Source organism: Amblyomma americanum, chromosome 1 (assembly GCF_052857255.1).
Source record: "Amblyomma americanum isolate KBUSLIRL-KWMA chromosome 1, ASM5285725v1, whole genome shotgun sequence".
NCBI classification, from domain to species: Eukaryota; Metazoa; Arthropoda; class Arachnida; order Ixodida; family Ixodidae; genus Amblyomma; species Amblyomma americanum.
In genome coordinates, this window is record NC_135497.1 from 188,135,777 (window position 1) to 188,151,420 (window position 15,644).

The following is a 15,644-nucleotide window of genomic DNA, read 5'->3' on the forward strand; positions in this document are numbered from 1 at the left end:
CAAGAGCACCAAGAATGGAGCCTTGTGGAACACCTATGTTGATGATCTTTGTGTGACTGAACAGATGATATGGCGACTACTAGCTCTGGGTTTATGGTTTATGGCGTTTAACGTCTCAAAGTGACTCTGGCTATGAGGGACACCATAGTGGAAGGCTCTGGATAATTTTCAACCACCTGAGGCTCTTTAATGTGCACTGCCATACAGCACAGAACACGGTCCTCTAGCATTTTGCCTTGATCAAAATGTGACTGCCGCGGCCGAGATCAAACCTGCGTCTTTCAGGTCAGCAGCTAAGCAACATAACCACTGAGCCACCATGGCAGCTAACTAGCTCTCGATTGAGAAAATAACTTCAAAGTAATTTTAGGTCAGGACTAATTACATGATAAAGTTCGTTTTAAAAAAAGTCATGGTCAATGATATGAAAAGCTCTCGCGAAATCATAGAAACTTATCTAACTAGTTCACCTTTACAAATTCCCATCTTAAATTTATCCGAAGGAGGTGCTATTAAGGAGACATTAGCAGAACAGCCTGGTCAAAAGCCCAACTGTCTTGGCAATAACAAATCAAATTTGTTAAAATAGTAATTAAGACAACTATTCTTCATTTCGATGAGGCTCACAATGCCTCGGGATCCACGGGAAGACATAGAGGACTTTTTCTTCACGAGTGCCGCTCAGCTCAGTGGCATCAGGTGCGACATACTGCCGAAATCTTTGGAGTGCTTTATGCGCCTCACCAGTAGTTGATGCTATGTGGCTCAGACTGCATCAGTGAACATTTTTTAGAGCCCATATACCAACCGCCACTGTTGACGTAGTTAGGGTTACTCATCAGTCCATATAAACATACATATGGTTTCTACAACACATAGTAGAGTAAGCTGCTTTAGTCGCAAAAGACGTATCATTATCCTCATCATCAGCCTAATTGCATCCCCTGCAAGACAAAGGCCTGTACCACTGATATCCAACTGACCCTGTCCTGCATCAGCTGTGGCCACCTTATCATAACAAACTTCCCAACCTCATCCACCCTCCTAACCCTCTGTCACACCCTGCTATGCTTACCTTCCTTTGGAATCCACTCCGTTAGCTTAACTGGCCTTCGGTTATCTGCTCTGTGCCTTACAAAAAGTATCACTGACTTCTTCATATTCCAAGAATGAGCATACGTACAAAGGTTTAGTCATCCATCATCCACATAGGCTTGCTAGGAGAGGACATGCAGAAGCAAAACCTGATGGTATACTGGACTGGTGGCACTTGATCACCTTTGAAAAGCCCCTGCTCAGGTGATGCGTTAAGAAACTCTCAGAAAATAAGAAAGAACTGAATTATGCAATAACCTTGCTTAGAGAACAGCTCACTGAGTGTTGTCTTCCGAAATAGAAATAATTAAAAAAATATATAAGGCACTGTCATTGTGAGTTTTTTTTTTTTTTCGTTTTCATGTTGACATGCTCCTGGGAAATGACACTTTGCATGGGCAAGGCTAGCTGAGGGCATGCCATCCAGTGGCATAGCAGCATGTGCCTCCAGCTGTCAGCAAGTACAATATCCTTAAGACATCTACTGTACTAGTTTGGCAATAATGTGGCTGTTTCCTTCTGTGTCTTTTTATCTGGCTGCGCTGTTCTGCCCAATATGCATTTATACCAACGTGCCCAAGTTTCCATCCGACCAGAATGCTCCATTTTTTGCAACACAGTTTAATACCAGTTCCTTTTAATTAGCACCTCTAATGCCATTCGTGCCATGTGCACAAGACACAAGAGAAAACACACTTTATATGAATTTAGTGTCTTCTAAGCATTTGTAGACTGTGTGAGAAATGCTCATCCTCACAACACCCAACAAGGCAGTATGTAATAAAAATTTCTGCATGACAATGTACTTATGATACGCTCAAGGACATCTAGTTAATGAAAATGTCCAGAAGACTAGGATGTTACGTAGATTGTGGCATGTGCAGTAAATACCGAGATTGGGAACCAGGAGACCATTGTTTACAAAGAGGACGGATACGGGTGTGGCCAACAATAGTGAATGCCTCAGAAAAGCACTGCAGGGAAGGCTTGTCTCATGCAAGGCTCGCATACAGACACTTTCTCTGCAAGAACGAATCTGGAAGTGAACACTGCAACAAAGTTATGCCTACAAAGAACATTCTCTTCCAAAGTATAAAAAATGTTTTGCAAAAATTCAAACGTCTTGCTAGTACACTTGGCAAAACACATAAGAAAAACAAGTGCCCAATTGTAGTGACCACTGTCGAGTGTGTGGCCCCTTGTGCGCACAGTGCTGAGCCATCAGAGCAAGATTCTGGAGAGTGTCTCATTCTACTGAGCAACTGGAGGCCTTCAGTGCCGCAAGGCCTCTCGCCCATTGTAGCCAGTTCCTGAAGTTTTTTATTTGCTTTTGTCTGTAATAAAGCTGTTGTGCCACGTGCTCTCTGAAAGGTATTGGCACCTCCACTGACTGTTACATGGCGATCAGCTTATGTCTCTCATCAAGCTGAGCCAAAGTAAGCTTTTTCAAGCACTGAATTTACCTGCCTGTAACCACTGCTTGCATCACAAGTTTCAGAAGATTTAATATCATCTTTTACTTATTTGATTCCTACAGCACCCTAGAAGCATTAGCATGGGATTACAGTGAGCAGATGCGAGTAAAGCAATCAATTCAGGACCAATTCACAGAACAGCAACAGAAACGAACTTAAATGCCACGGTTTAATAATGAGAAAATGAAAACTTGTGCAGCCTGAAAGTATTTCTTGATGTCAAAGAAAGCATTTCGCAGTGTTTGTCAAAAATGAAAGAAATAACGAATGTAAATTGGAGGGTTTGTTGTCCTGAAATGACATATTGGCTTTGAGGGACACTGTAGCAGAGGGCTCCGAATTAATTTTGTGAGGACGTGCCCCTCGTCCCTTTTAGTTTTGCTTTCTCGCGATGCGCCCTGCAGCAACAGCATCGCCTCAAGGGAGGGGCGCATTCCCTGGTTACTTACCGTAACTAACAAGGGAGGACACCACAGACAGACTGCTTGCTGCGCGCGCACGGGACAGAGCCCACAGCATCAGGCTCTTTGGCTGGGGAACGTCGTCGGGAGCAGACTCGCGGTGCTCCACTCTCCACCCACGAAGCGAGGCCTCGTGGGGAGGACCGTTCTCCAGCATCTCGTCCTGTCCAGCCTCCGAGTATCCCCTGCTCTAGCGTGGGCGAACATTCGCTCGTAACCTTGCTGGCGAGTCGGACGACCTCGATTCATTAGCGTATTTTGTTGCTAGCTGGCGTTTTGTTGCTGTAGTAATAAATGCCTGTTTTTGTCAGCCAGTGTGTCGTTCCTTTGTCCCCTCAGAGCAAGGCCCGCCGTGGTCGGCGTACGCTCGGTAGCGTACATGATCACGGGGTTGTGTCCGGGCGGCTTTGAACTGTGTCAGCCACGGTAAAATGGGCGAAAATGTATTTATCTCCCCTATTAATACCCCCCAATTTAGACCACCTGGAGTTTCTTATATACCGGCATTGCACCACAGATGAGCACCTTTCATGTTTTGTCTCCGTCGAAATGCGGCCACCGTGGCCAATGCTGAACCCGGGCCTTCCGGCTCAGTAGCTGAGTGCCCTAACCACTAAGCCGCCCTTGGCAGGTGGACACATGAATGATAATATCCAAAAATATGAGATATTTTGGATTGTACATGTTTATTATTTGACTAGTTCAAATGAAACCAAAGCCAAATAAAATGAGTCACTTGCAGTTGTGGTCACTGTAGTTGGGCACTTGGGTTTCACTTATGCTTGCTCTCCTGAGTGTAAAGGCAGGGCATTAAATTTCTGCAGAACATTTGTTGCACTCTGGGAAAGAATCTCTGTATAAGTACTTTCCATGCATTTAGGGCCTGTTGCTATCTAACATTGTTGTTGCTTTTTTTTTTTTGCGAGTTCCCTACAGGATTCATTCTTGCAAAGAAGGCACCTGTATGCGGCTCATGCATGAAACGAGCATACCCTTCAGTATTTCTCGGGGAACACACATTCACTGCCGTTGGTCCCATACGTGTCCTCTTCGTAAAGGCCAGTCTTCTGGCTTCCATTCCTGGCATTTAGTTTACAGGCCCCTCCAATATGAAAGGGAGCAAAGTTTTACCATTCCGTTAGCGATTACGCCATAATATAATCATGGAGTAATGACTTATTGAATGGTCAAATGGTGACAAGCCCATTTCTTCCTGTTTCTTAACTAGTTTTCCTCTAGGCATATAATATACAAAGGTCACTTTCCGCTTTAGTTGAGAAATGACAAAAAAAAAATCAAATTTTTGTGAAAACTGACTGATTGTTCTTTTACATATATTGGAGAGGCCTGTACATGCCACAATCTAGACAATGTCAGGCATCTTGAAGGCAATCTTGGATGTTCCTGGGTATATCAGTAAATTGTGGTCAAATGCTGTCGCAGCGACGTTCTCAGTATGTACTGCGTGCTGAGTGCTGGGACAAACATTTTTCATATTTGCCACAGATCATTTCAAGCTAATTTTCTCTCAGCTCCAATTGATTGAGAGGTCTTTATTGAAGAGGAGTTTGTGCATAATAGGTATTATAATCAAATTCAGCATTCTGATGCAAACATTTATTATTATGCTTTGCTAGAAAACTTGCAATATTGTTAACTTTCTATCGCTGCCCTCTTCCCCCCCTCCCTGTGCTCTCCCTGTCCTTTTATTTTTGCTAGCCGCAGCTCAGGTGCTTCAGTTTGATTTTCTTTTTTGAATAAACCACTAAAAATAATATAGGTGACGTTTCACCAATTAGCGTGTGCTGCAAATTTATAATTAGCCACATTCTACACATAGCAAATGAGTAAATGTACTATCAGCAAAAACTTAAATGTGAACAAGTGTACTGAAATGCCAACAAAAAAAAAAAAGACAGACAGATAGGATAATCGGTAATGCAAGGTTTGAGCACGGCTCTTCACATACCACCTACCACCGCTGGCAGGTGGCATGTTAAGCTGCTAGCAACCCTTCGGGATCTACCCTTAGCAGCCACCTTCCAGCTATCCATTCCTCCGCTTTCGCCATTGCAGGTGGCGTTTCACTCTGCTACTACCTGCCACCTGTGAGATGACACGGGTGATTTGTCAGGTGGCGTGTTATACCGACTGCGTCGACTACTCCGATGCGCAGTGGAAGGTGGCATGATACACTGCTAGCCACCCTCCAGGATCTTCCCGTGGCAGCAGCCTTCCAGGTGGAATATCGCTCTGCTGCTCAGACAACCAGTTACGTCGACAACGCCATGGAACGCAGGAACGGGCGCCTAAGAGCTGTGCTTTAAAAACACCACCACTAACTCCTGCAGAGAAAATACAACCGAGTGATAACCACTTATAAAGGACAGTCTTTGTGCCTTCGAAGTAATATTAACTTGCTCTGGCATTGAGCTTCCCCTGGCTAAGTTTGCTGTTCATGTTTCAACTGTCTTGTACAATTTCATTTCATTTATTGCTCGTAGTACATGGAACTGCATACTCAGTATATGTAGCCTTGGGGACTGCATATGAAGCAGATTCTACAAGTGGAACATTCACTGTAATGTTCTAAAATTGTGCCACAAAGGCACTTTGAGGCTAATGTTCTGAGGATGTAATATGACCAGACAATAGGTCAGGGTTAAGACTGAGGATTAATACACGTTGTCACCAGGACGCACGTTACTGGAAAGTTACTAAGCTGGAAACAGCGCGCTATGTTTTGGAAGCTCGAAAAAGCTGTTTTCAATGGTGTCTCATGGTAGAACACACAGCGTCCAAGGCCACTGAAAAGTAATCCGCCAGTACGCCATGACGCATAGAGACTAAGGCTTTCAGAAGACCACATTTACTCGAAGGTAATCAGAATCATATGGGAGTTTTTTTTTTTTTTACCGAAAATAAAAGTCAGAAGTCACCCCTCGCATTACGACTGAATATAAAGCAGAGAAAAAGGCATACTATACTGTATTTGCTCACATTCAGAGCAAAAATTATGTACTGGCCTGATACATACTCGTATGTATTGTATAGGTGCTCTATCAGTATGATATGGGTCTAAATTAGATTAAGAGAGAGCAAGATCCACAATTTGAAACAACAGTGCTAACTTCTTTGATGTCAGCAATTACTGCGGCCTTCAATTAACAGAACAACACAGGCAAACCATGCTATTTTACATGACACATAGCGAATATCCCTCGCTTTCTCTCGAGGTTCTTTATTACAGCGAAAGCTGTTAGGTGCCATTCCCTGGGTTTCTCGTTGCTGTCGGCATAACAGGTGGATGCTAGCACACCCACCGGCTGAGCCGGTCAACCTGGGTCGCATAAGCCTACGGGTGGCTCTGTTTGGAACAGCCGCCTGCCAGTGCAGGGGTGCATCACCTGACCCCTACACCAGTGCGATATGAGGTCACTGTACCTTTTCTACCTCCAAATATCTTCAAAACTAAACGCCTAAACAGCTATCTCTGCACATCGCGTTACACAGCCGTAACCATCCTGCAATTTTTTTTTGTACTGAGGCCTGTATTTTCAGTAAAGATTTTCTGTGTTGGTGAAAAAAAAAAAAAAAAATTTCACACTACACTAAAACTGGCCACCTTACATGAAAAGTAGCATGAATTATGCTGGTACAGTGGATGTAGCAGATAGGGTGCAAAATACTGTACCACAGCATTATATTTGCACCTGTATAAAATAAGAGTGTCATCATAATGTGCCACCACAATAGTTACTAGTGGGATTGTTCGCGAGCCTAAAGAGTGCCTCCATTTTACTTCCGTAAAAACATAATATTTCATTCATCAGCAGCTGCGTTTTCTTACTTAGTTTTGCTCTCCACAAGCAAAACATTTCTGCGGGCAGCACGTTTAGCTCCAACGCACGTGGACGAAGCGCATTGAGAGGAGTGGGCAGAGACATAGCGAACAACATAGCAGACGAAGCGGCTATCCCCACCTTAGGAAAGGGTACGCGCATCAAGGCACCCTATATTTTTTTGTATGCGCAACGCCATCTGGCAGAGGCATAGAAAGCCAAGCTCGGCTCAGAAAGGGCCCGAGTGTCCACTCTTAGCGTTTATGTTAATCTATGTTTATACTCTGTTTCATACATAGCACGTAATGCAAGAGCTCTGCTATGTACCGACTGTTGTGTCGATCAGAGAAAACTGAAAAAAATTGTCTTGGCCTAACCACCCACTCCTTCAGGCTCAGATTTTGCACAGAGGTGGAATCTTGCATTCAGTTTCGTCTTATATTACGTTTCGGTGAAGTACTTGCCCAATCCGGTCAGAATTAATCGAAAATCTCCATCTTCTACAGCAATAGTGAACCAGAACAGCAAGGCTTTGCAGTAAGGCTCTCTTATTTAGCAGCGAGTTTTAGCACTGCCGTACGGTAAACGCAAGGTGCGGGGAATGGGCAGTCATGTGCAAACAATGTTTTCTGTGCAAATTTTGACACAGCAGCTGAGAAAGCACTTTCAAAACACGTAACCGTTGTCGCCCCCTTGTGTTTCCCGCAGCGGTGGCTCAGTGGTTATGGCGCTCGTCTACTGAGCCGAAGTACCCGGGTTCCAACCCCAATCGCAACGGCCGCGTTTCGATGGAGGTAAAACGCAAAAGGCGCCCGTGTCCGCGCCCACGTGCGCGCACTCCCCTCGAGACCGGACGTGGCGACGGCTCCGCGCTGTAGCAGACGAGCACCTGCGCGCCGCCGGGTTGCGTCTGCCTTTGTGCTGACAAGTTTTTTTCAAGGAGGGAAGTTGGCTAAGGCTGCAAGCTTTTTTAATCCTGCCATGTTCACGACGTGAGAGAAATTTTGGCGGAAGACGGGCGTGAAGTGTTGGCCCGGTGCATCGCGCAGACATACTTCTTCGCGCCCTCGAAATCTATAAACTTGAACGAATATTCGTTTGTTCGCTTAGGCAAGTTTTAGCAGTTCTTTCTAATGCAGCTGTCACCGACCAAGCACCTTGTCGGAACAACCTGCAGCTGCATGACAGGCATTGCAGGAAAATGCAAACATGACGCTGCTATGGTAGCTCTTTGGAGTGCAGTGACACACTGTCGAAAACTATACTCCGCTTCATACATCAGCTGCAACGCTGTGAAAGGTACGGTAGTAGTCTGGACGGGAAAATAAAGAGAGGCGTGTTACTCCGCGCTTGTTCTGTGCCCGAGTGGTCTATGGCACGAGAAAGCGACAGCGTGTTGTCAGCAATGACACAGATCATGACAAATGTGTCATGTGGTAAGCTTGCAGGAAAAGCATTTACTATGTTTCGCTCACCACAAATAACGCACTACTTTTTGGTCGCGGATGCAGGCAGCGCAAAGAAGAGTGCTAGCTTTGACAGCGTTGCACATTATGTTTGAAACGGAGTATAGTGACCCTCAAGAATAGGGAATACCGAGCTGCAGCAAAGTGTGCCCAAAATTTTCAAAGGTGGCCAAATCAGACAACCTAGAACGTATTAGAAGCCCTTATGAAATCCTCTTCTCGCGAACACTTACATTCCATGTGTGTGAGGTTAACTTACGCCATCCTGCACTGCGTCGTAAGATACAAAGGCAAACAGCGATGGTTCTGATATTTTTGTGGGCGTTATGTTGCATGTTCGTTCTTTTTTGGGAAGTGCAAAGCCAGTGAAGGTGGAGTATGTGGTCAACCATTTCGAAGGCATTAACTATGGCCTGAATGACCTCTTGAGAGCGTAGAAATCGGAGAGTGCGAAGACCTTCCTACTAGCAAAAACTATCAAGAATGCACAATAGAACTGTTTGAATGGGACAAGCGATCGTGGTCCGATTGCCCCAGCTTAGAGAGAGTGTCGTACGGCGCAACTTTGATACACAAGAAACGGGATTTTCCCGAAAGGTTTAATTGTGTACTTTGTGTAAGGTTGTGTAATGTAGTTGCTGCATATATCTCGGTCTGTCAGACACAGAAGCAAAAATTATCAAAAACATGTCATAGTAGCTCCAGAGGACCTGGCAAAGCTCTCCATAAGCACTGATAACAAAGTTCACTGGAAAGAAGAAAAGATTCCGTGCATAGCTAGAATTATCTTACACTAATAATTAATGACAGATTACTGTGGTAAGATGTGACTAAATGGTCAGTAGGATGTCGTGCGACAACTACAAACAACCTGCGTCCCCCTTTCACTTTTATCTGAAAGCCGAAAATCTACAGTACATTTATGAAAGTATTCACTGCTTAGAAAAAAAAGGCAAAAAGAAAAAGTATTTCTTTTTTAGCACCCGCACGGCAAGGGGCGTATATTGTGCTCGGTAGAAACGCTTGAATATGATCCATTACCGAGCGCAGTAGACTATATATATATATATATATATATATATATATATATATATATATATATATATATATATATATATATATATATATATATATATATATATATATATATTTCAGGCACACTTTCCTGCCGAACCCAAAATTTAGAAGACTGAGAAAAATCTCTTCTCTTCGCAAGATATTTCACAGGGCCAGCTGTGCGATACGGAACTGCAATGGAAGTAAAAGCTCGACTGGCTAGAATGAAAACAATGTATCCGTGTCAGTTTTCGGTCAGGAAGATGCACGTAAAACTGGATCCTAGGCGAATTGTAAGTGTTGTTGCAGCCAACAGCACGACAATTTCTTGTACTCTTTACAAAGTTCACTGGTGCGTGAAATAACCTCCCTGGCGCACCGCAAAATTCTGCTTCACAATGCCGCTCCGGCGAGTTCGCGTCGCCGTCTCCCAGAACGCGCGCCGCCTTCTCACTCTGGACACGCACGCGTGTCGCTCCGGAGTTAGATGCACACGGTGCCCATAGTCCCTATGGGTCGTCAAACCCTACAATTTACTTTTTTTTTCTTGGCTGCCCACGATTGGTTCACCACTTTCCCTTGCAACGCTTTCTCCGACAATGGGCAAGTGAATTAGGGAGTAATAATCAACATGGAGGCGGGAAAAAAAAAACAAGCCAAGCTCTCTTGAAGCCGCTGCGTTCCCTCTTTCTCTCTCCAAATACGCACAAGTAAAATCCGGCCCTGGCCAATGAAACGAGCCGTGCGCTGTCACCTGGTCAGACTTTCTCCCTTTACCACGCAACTCTCTCTCCTGTGTTTTTCTTTCTCCATGATTATGGTTACTATACACATTAGCATCTAGATGAGCACAGCAATACAGCGTAAAAGGGAAGCTATACACCTCTCAGAAACTTTGCTTTGCAGCCAGTGCTCAGGTGAATACTAATGAGCAATTGCCCCCTTGTTGAAATCTACCCCATCTGGGGGGGGGATGAAAACGTAGCCATGCCACGGTATGACTCAGACTGCCCCACGGAGGATATAAAAAAATGCATTTTCTTTCATGTGCTCCTTCGACTCTACAGATGCAGAATGTCTGAACAGCTAGATAAGACGCCATAAACAGGCAGATGATAGACGATACAAAGATTTAGATAGAGATAGAGGACAGACAGATTAGCTCAGACACTCATGTTTCGCTGGACTTAATGGGGAAGGGAAACCGTGATGATGTTAACACAACTATAATTACAAAAGAACGAAGTCCTGCAGAGTCATTTCCAGAGATGCAAAGAGTAACACAGAGTGCCTCTTGTATGCAGCAGTGACACTGAAGGTGAGGCCCCAAAAAACTAGAGATATCGAAGCGCACAGCGTGGGCTGGGTGAAAGAAGACGCCCAATGGCGCAGCTTCTCGAGCCTGTCGAGTATTCGGCCGGCACGCAAGTGCAGTCCATTCGTGATAGCTGAGGACAGTCTAGTCATGATGGAGGTTTACACACAATCCATCCAACAAACGCCCAAGAAACAGCGCACCAGGAGTGCTGCACAAGCCCCACTGCAAGGTCCGACATTGGCTCTAATAAAGCGCGACATGGTTTTATTTTAGAGACAGAGCATACCCTTTAACCTGTAAGCAAAACCTAATTTTCTTCATCACAGGTCTATTTTGATACTGGCCGGTTCCCTCGCACTCTGGAATCACAGTGTAAAGCCTCGGAATGCCCCAGCTACTTACTTGACAGCATCCTCCAGGTTGAAGGCCTCGTCATTGTAGTAGTCATGCGACGTTGTCGATTTGTCCGAAAAGCCCCTGCAAATCAGGACGAAGCCATGAGATGAGCGGGCTGCTATGAGTAAAAAATCAAGTTATGCATACGACACAATGATACTATAAATGACCCACATACTTGTGCTGAATATGTTTGCCCTATATTTGTGCACGGTAATGAATAGAACGGCATGGAGGAAACAAAAAATAAGTAAGGCTTCAGTAGCTTCAGGCAAGCTCACAGAACTCTAGCCGAAAAAAAAAAAAAAAATCCGTCACAGGCCATCAAGTAGCCGGGAAACGGAATAACCGTGCACCTCTAGCAAAGGAGACAATGCCAGCAGCAACAGTGACGAGCACGTGCTTCCTGGTGGTGTTTGCATTTGAACATGAATTACCAACGTATACCCAAACTGTACCCTTCTAAGCCACTGCTACCTCGTTATGTATCAGCTGACTGCATGGCAACATTAACGACTGCATGCGTTATCTATCAACATGGATTACCAACGTATACCTAGCACTGTACCCTTCTAAGCCATTGGTACCTTCGTTATGTATCAGCTAACTGCGTGGCCAGGTTAACGACTGCGTGCGTTATGTGTCAGCAGACGGCCATGTGGCCGTGAAACAAAAATGCTGAACGAAAACATACATATACTGCGGTGCTATCACAAAGGAAAACGCATTATTGTGCAAACATTGTAGACACATCAGGAAATCACCTGCTTCTCTCTCTCTTTTCCAAACACACAGAAAAAGAGAAACAGATCGTAGCATCGTAGGTGACTAGCAGGTGCAAATAAGGCAACTGACCTCGCTGTAACGGCAATTCAATGACGCCATTATTTGGAGGACCTCCTTTGAGGGGCATTTACCTCTTCGTTCGCATCCGACTGCCGCTTACTGAGATTCACAACACTTCACTCCCTTTAGCCCTTGGCCCCGATATCCTGGTCAGAAGCGAAGGTCGTATTGGTGATTGTCATGAAATCGACGCCACACTGCGGCAGCACCGCGAGCTAGTCCGCGGAGCTTCTTTATGGCGCAAACGACACAACAGCCGACCTGTTACGTCCCAACGCGTCACGCCTTAGGTGCATCGGTACCTGGAGTGAAGTTTCGCACTCAAGAAAACACCCGATCAGCATAAGTTTCGATAAGTCTTCGGCAGGAGGAGAAATAAGACCCTGTAGCTTGGCTTACATGCAAAAATTTGATACACTTGACAGCTTGGGATGCAGGTCGCAAATATTCCGTAAAATTTAGGATACTCCTCGATGGTTCAGGGGCATAAGCACCCTAGTTAACTTTCGCCGATTTGTGCAAGCCTGCCAAGTCATTCAGACGTGCCAGAGTCATAAGCGAAGAACAAACAAACAGACAGGCAGACATAGCACTGCACGGTGGTCCAGAAGCAGTGATGGACCCCTGTCAGAGGAAAGCAAAAGAAAAAAAAAACAAATCACTAAGGGGGGAAAAGTGCACATCGATGCCAGAGATTCCGCCACGCGGAAAACAGTTTGGAGTGCGCGGAATGTGATCGAGAGGGACAAAGTGACATTCCACTCCGTTCGGCGGAAAGGGCCCAGTTATTGGTAGCAATCCTTTCTCGCTGACGGCGTCCTCTGCCGGTTGTTCAGAGCAAACCGTTTGAGAAAATCTGCACATTTTAGAGAAGGTGACTGACTGTCCCAAGACCGGGCACCAAGACCTTAACGGCCCACTGACGCACTTGTTTAACCCTGCGAATAGCACTGCTGTTTTTTTTTTCCTTTTGCACCCCATTCAGCTGGTAACATGTGTTCAGCCTAAATGACAAGAAACAGCACGGACGGCTTTAGGCAAGTCGCATGCTAGTCCTTCACATGACGATTCCCCCCCGCTCAGCTCACTCAGCTCCCTCAATGAATTCCTGTTACAGACCTGCAACACTTTTTTTTTTGCTTGCACACCTGAAAAAAGGCGAGCTTTCATCCAACAGAGGAAACGAAAAGCGAAGGAAATACGGGCTGTGGGACGCTGCGACGAGGGCTATTTGGGCTATTTAAAGGAGTTACGTGCCTGCAAGATTCTCGAATGCGCATGTATTTTGGCGTGATGTAGCCTAAATTTGTTGCGCCACAGAGCCTAGGGAAAGTGCGTTTTCTAAATTCTAATAGCTGATATGGATATCACTTAAGGTGGGCTACATGCCCCTCAATAATTAAGGAGCTCAACAGTAACAGTTAATCGGTTGACTATATCCTGTATTGACGTCGGGAACCAAGTGGATGCCACATTTCTGGATTTTTCTAAAGCTTTGACTGTGTTCCTCACCACAGGCTTAGTATACTAACGAAACTAAAACATCTTAACATCTAGTCATTTTATGGATAAAGATTTTTTGTCATCCCAAACACAGTTCACAAATATAAACCACTGCAATTCCTCTTTTATTCCAGTCACGTCCGGCGTTCCACAAGAGAGCGTGCTTCGTCCATTGCTTTTTCTAATATATATTAATGATTTGCCTAACTGCATCTCGTCCCGTGTAAGACTGTTCGCCGATTACTGTGTTATTTACCATAAAATTACTACTGAAAGTGACCAACAAGCGTTGCAATCAGACCTAAGCGCAATTAATATGTGGTGTTCTGACTGGCAAATGACCTTAAATCATACCAAAACCAACTCATGTCATTTACACGTTCCTCTTCCCGCATTCTAACCTCATATTTATAGATAACAATATTGTCGAGTTACTAAGAAAACAAGGCAGAGTCAGCTGAGCTATATATATATATATATATATATGGGGGCCTGTACCTTCAAAGCCTGATAGGGCGACCGCCAGCTCTGCTGACTCTGCCTTGTTTTCTTAGTTTTTAGTGTTTTTTACGCTGATAGCTCTATTAGACAGTTGTCGGGCATCACTATGTGGCTGTAAAATAAAACGTAACAGCGTCACTGGTTCGTGAAATCACGCAACGTGACGCCTGTGCGGACCTCCATCACACGCATAGCGTCATCGCGTCATACCCACCCGCTATAATATATATATATATATATATATATATATATATTATATATATATTATATATATATTACGGAAGCAAACAGGCACCGAAACCACGGTGCACAGGGGAACGTTTACTTTTTTTTAATTTGCGGTGCTTAAGATGGGAGGATAATACTTCAATTAGTCTGTTACATAAAGGAGATCGATTATAAAGCAGCAGAAAAAACAACAATGCCGCCGGTGGGATCCGAACCCACGACCCTCCGAATATCGCGGCAATCAAGGTAACTGATACGGCGAAATGCATTCGCATGCACTTTGTGGCTTGAACGCGTTCCTCGTGGTCGACGCAGCTTCCGCAGAGCTGCGTCCGAGATGGCCGCGTATCTCTGGTAGCTCCTTTACTCACGCGCCCTTTCTCCTCCCCTTTTCCACTTTTTCGCCTTCGCTCCTTCTGTCGTCCTCGCACACTCGTTCTTCCTTTCCGTGCATGCATCACTTCTAGACCACGATTTGTCGCCATGGGCCCTCTAATGCATCACGCATTAATACAAAGGCCACTGGATTCGCTGCTGACCCAGAGACTCTTGTAGCACCCCTGGCCCCGCTAAACTCCGCAGGGGGGAGGACGAGATGATCCAGAGACCATTCAGGATGCAGAGTTTCTGTCCCGAGAAGCTATGAAGCTCAGCAACAAAGAGCGGCGGAGGTGTCTGCACTACTGCAGCTCACTGCATCACGGCAGTATTGCAATACAGCGAATGACACAGAGCACTGCATCGTGAAAGGAACGCACACAGACGCGCGCCCACACACACAATAAAAATGCCACCCTCCTTCTCTCCTTCTCAACCGCCTTTCAAGCAGTGCCCGCAAATGCCAACAGGTGAAACATTTAAAGCGAGCGAGTTCTAATTACGCGCCAGGCCTTGAGGGGTTATGCGAGTGAAAGCGCTGCGTTGCAAAAGTAAGTAAGAACGGCGGCAAACGGGCCCGCAACTTCGCCGTAATAGGTCGCGAGATATGACGAGCAATTCCCTGCAAATTAGGTCTGCACGGTCCCCTCGAGGCTATGGCCCCGCGAGAAAGCACGTATGCAACGTTTCGCCAAAAAGGAAAGATCCACACTCGAATGCGACGCGGAAAGTTGCGCCAAAGGAGGTTATGGAGAACTTGGTTTTATATAACATCCCTAGCTGGCTGCAACTTGCAACTACTTGCAACTAGGGTGCCTCGATGCGCGCGCCCCCACTTAGGGTGAAGTCACCCTTTGGACCACTCGACGCTGCCTAAACCTGTTTTGGCGTAGGAAGGACAACACCTACGGGTCTGCCAATACCCGCGGTGGTATGCTGCAGAATATGCTTTGACATAACCGTCATCGAGATTTAGCTCATCTTAAAAGCGAATCAAAACTATTTATTGCATGCTCCTCTGCTTAGGCACGGTTCCCTTCATCGTAATCTATTGCAAACCTCGGTAAACGTTTTCAGGA

At 45.3% G+C, this 15,644-nt stretch overlaps 1 protein-coding gene across 4 annotated transcripts in view; it reads right to left on the minus strand.

The window, feature by feature from the left end:
• The window catches only part of LOC144114387 (proto-oncogene vav-like), a 196,643-nt gene that overhangs the window by 74,101 nt on the left and 106,898 nt on the right, over window positions 1-15,644 (minus strand). For all 4 annotated transcript variants that reach the window (XM_077648087.1, XM_077648085.1, XM_077648084.1 and 1 more), the window contains exon 4: window positions 11,116-11,190. In XM_077648087.1, the coding sequence (XP_077504213.1) occupies window positions 11,116-11,190 (75 nt within the window). The remainder of the gene's footprint in view (window positions 1-11,115; window positions 11,191-15,644) is intronic.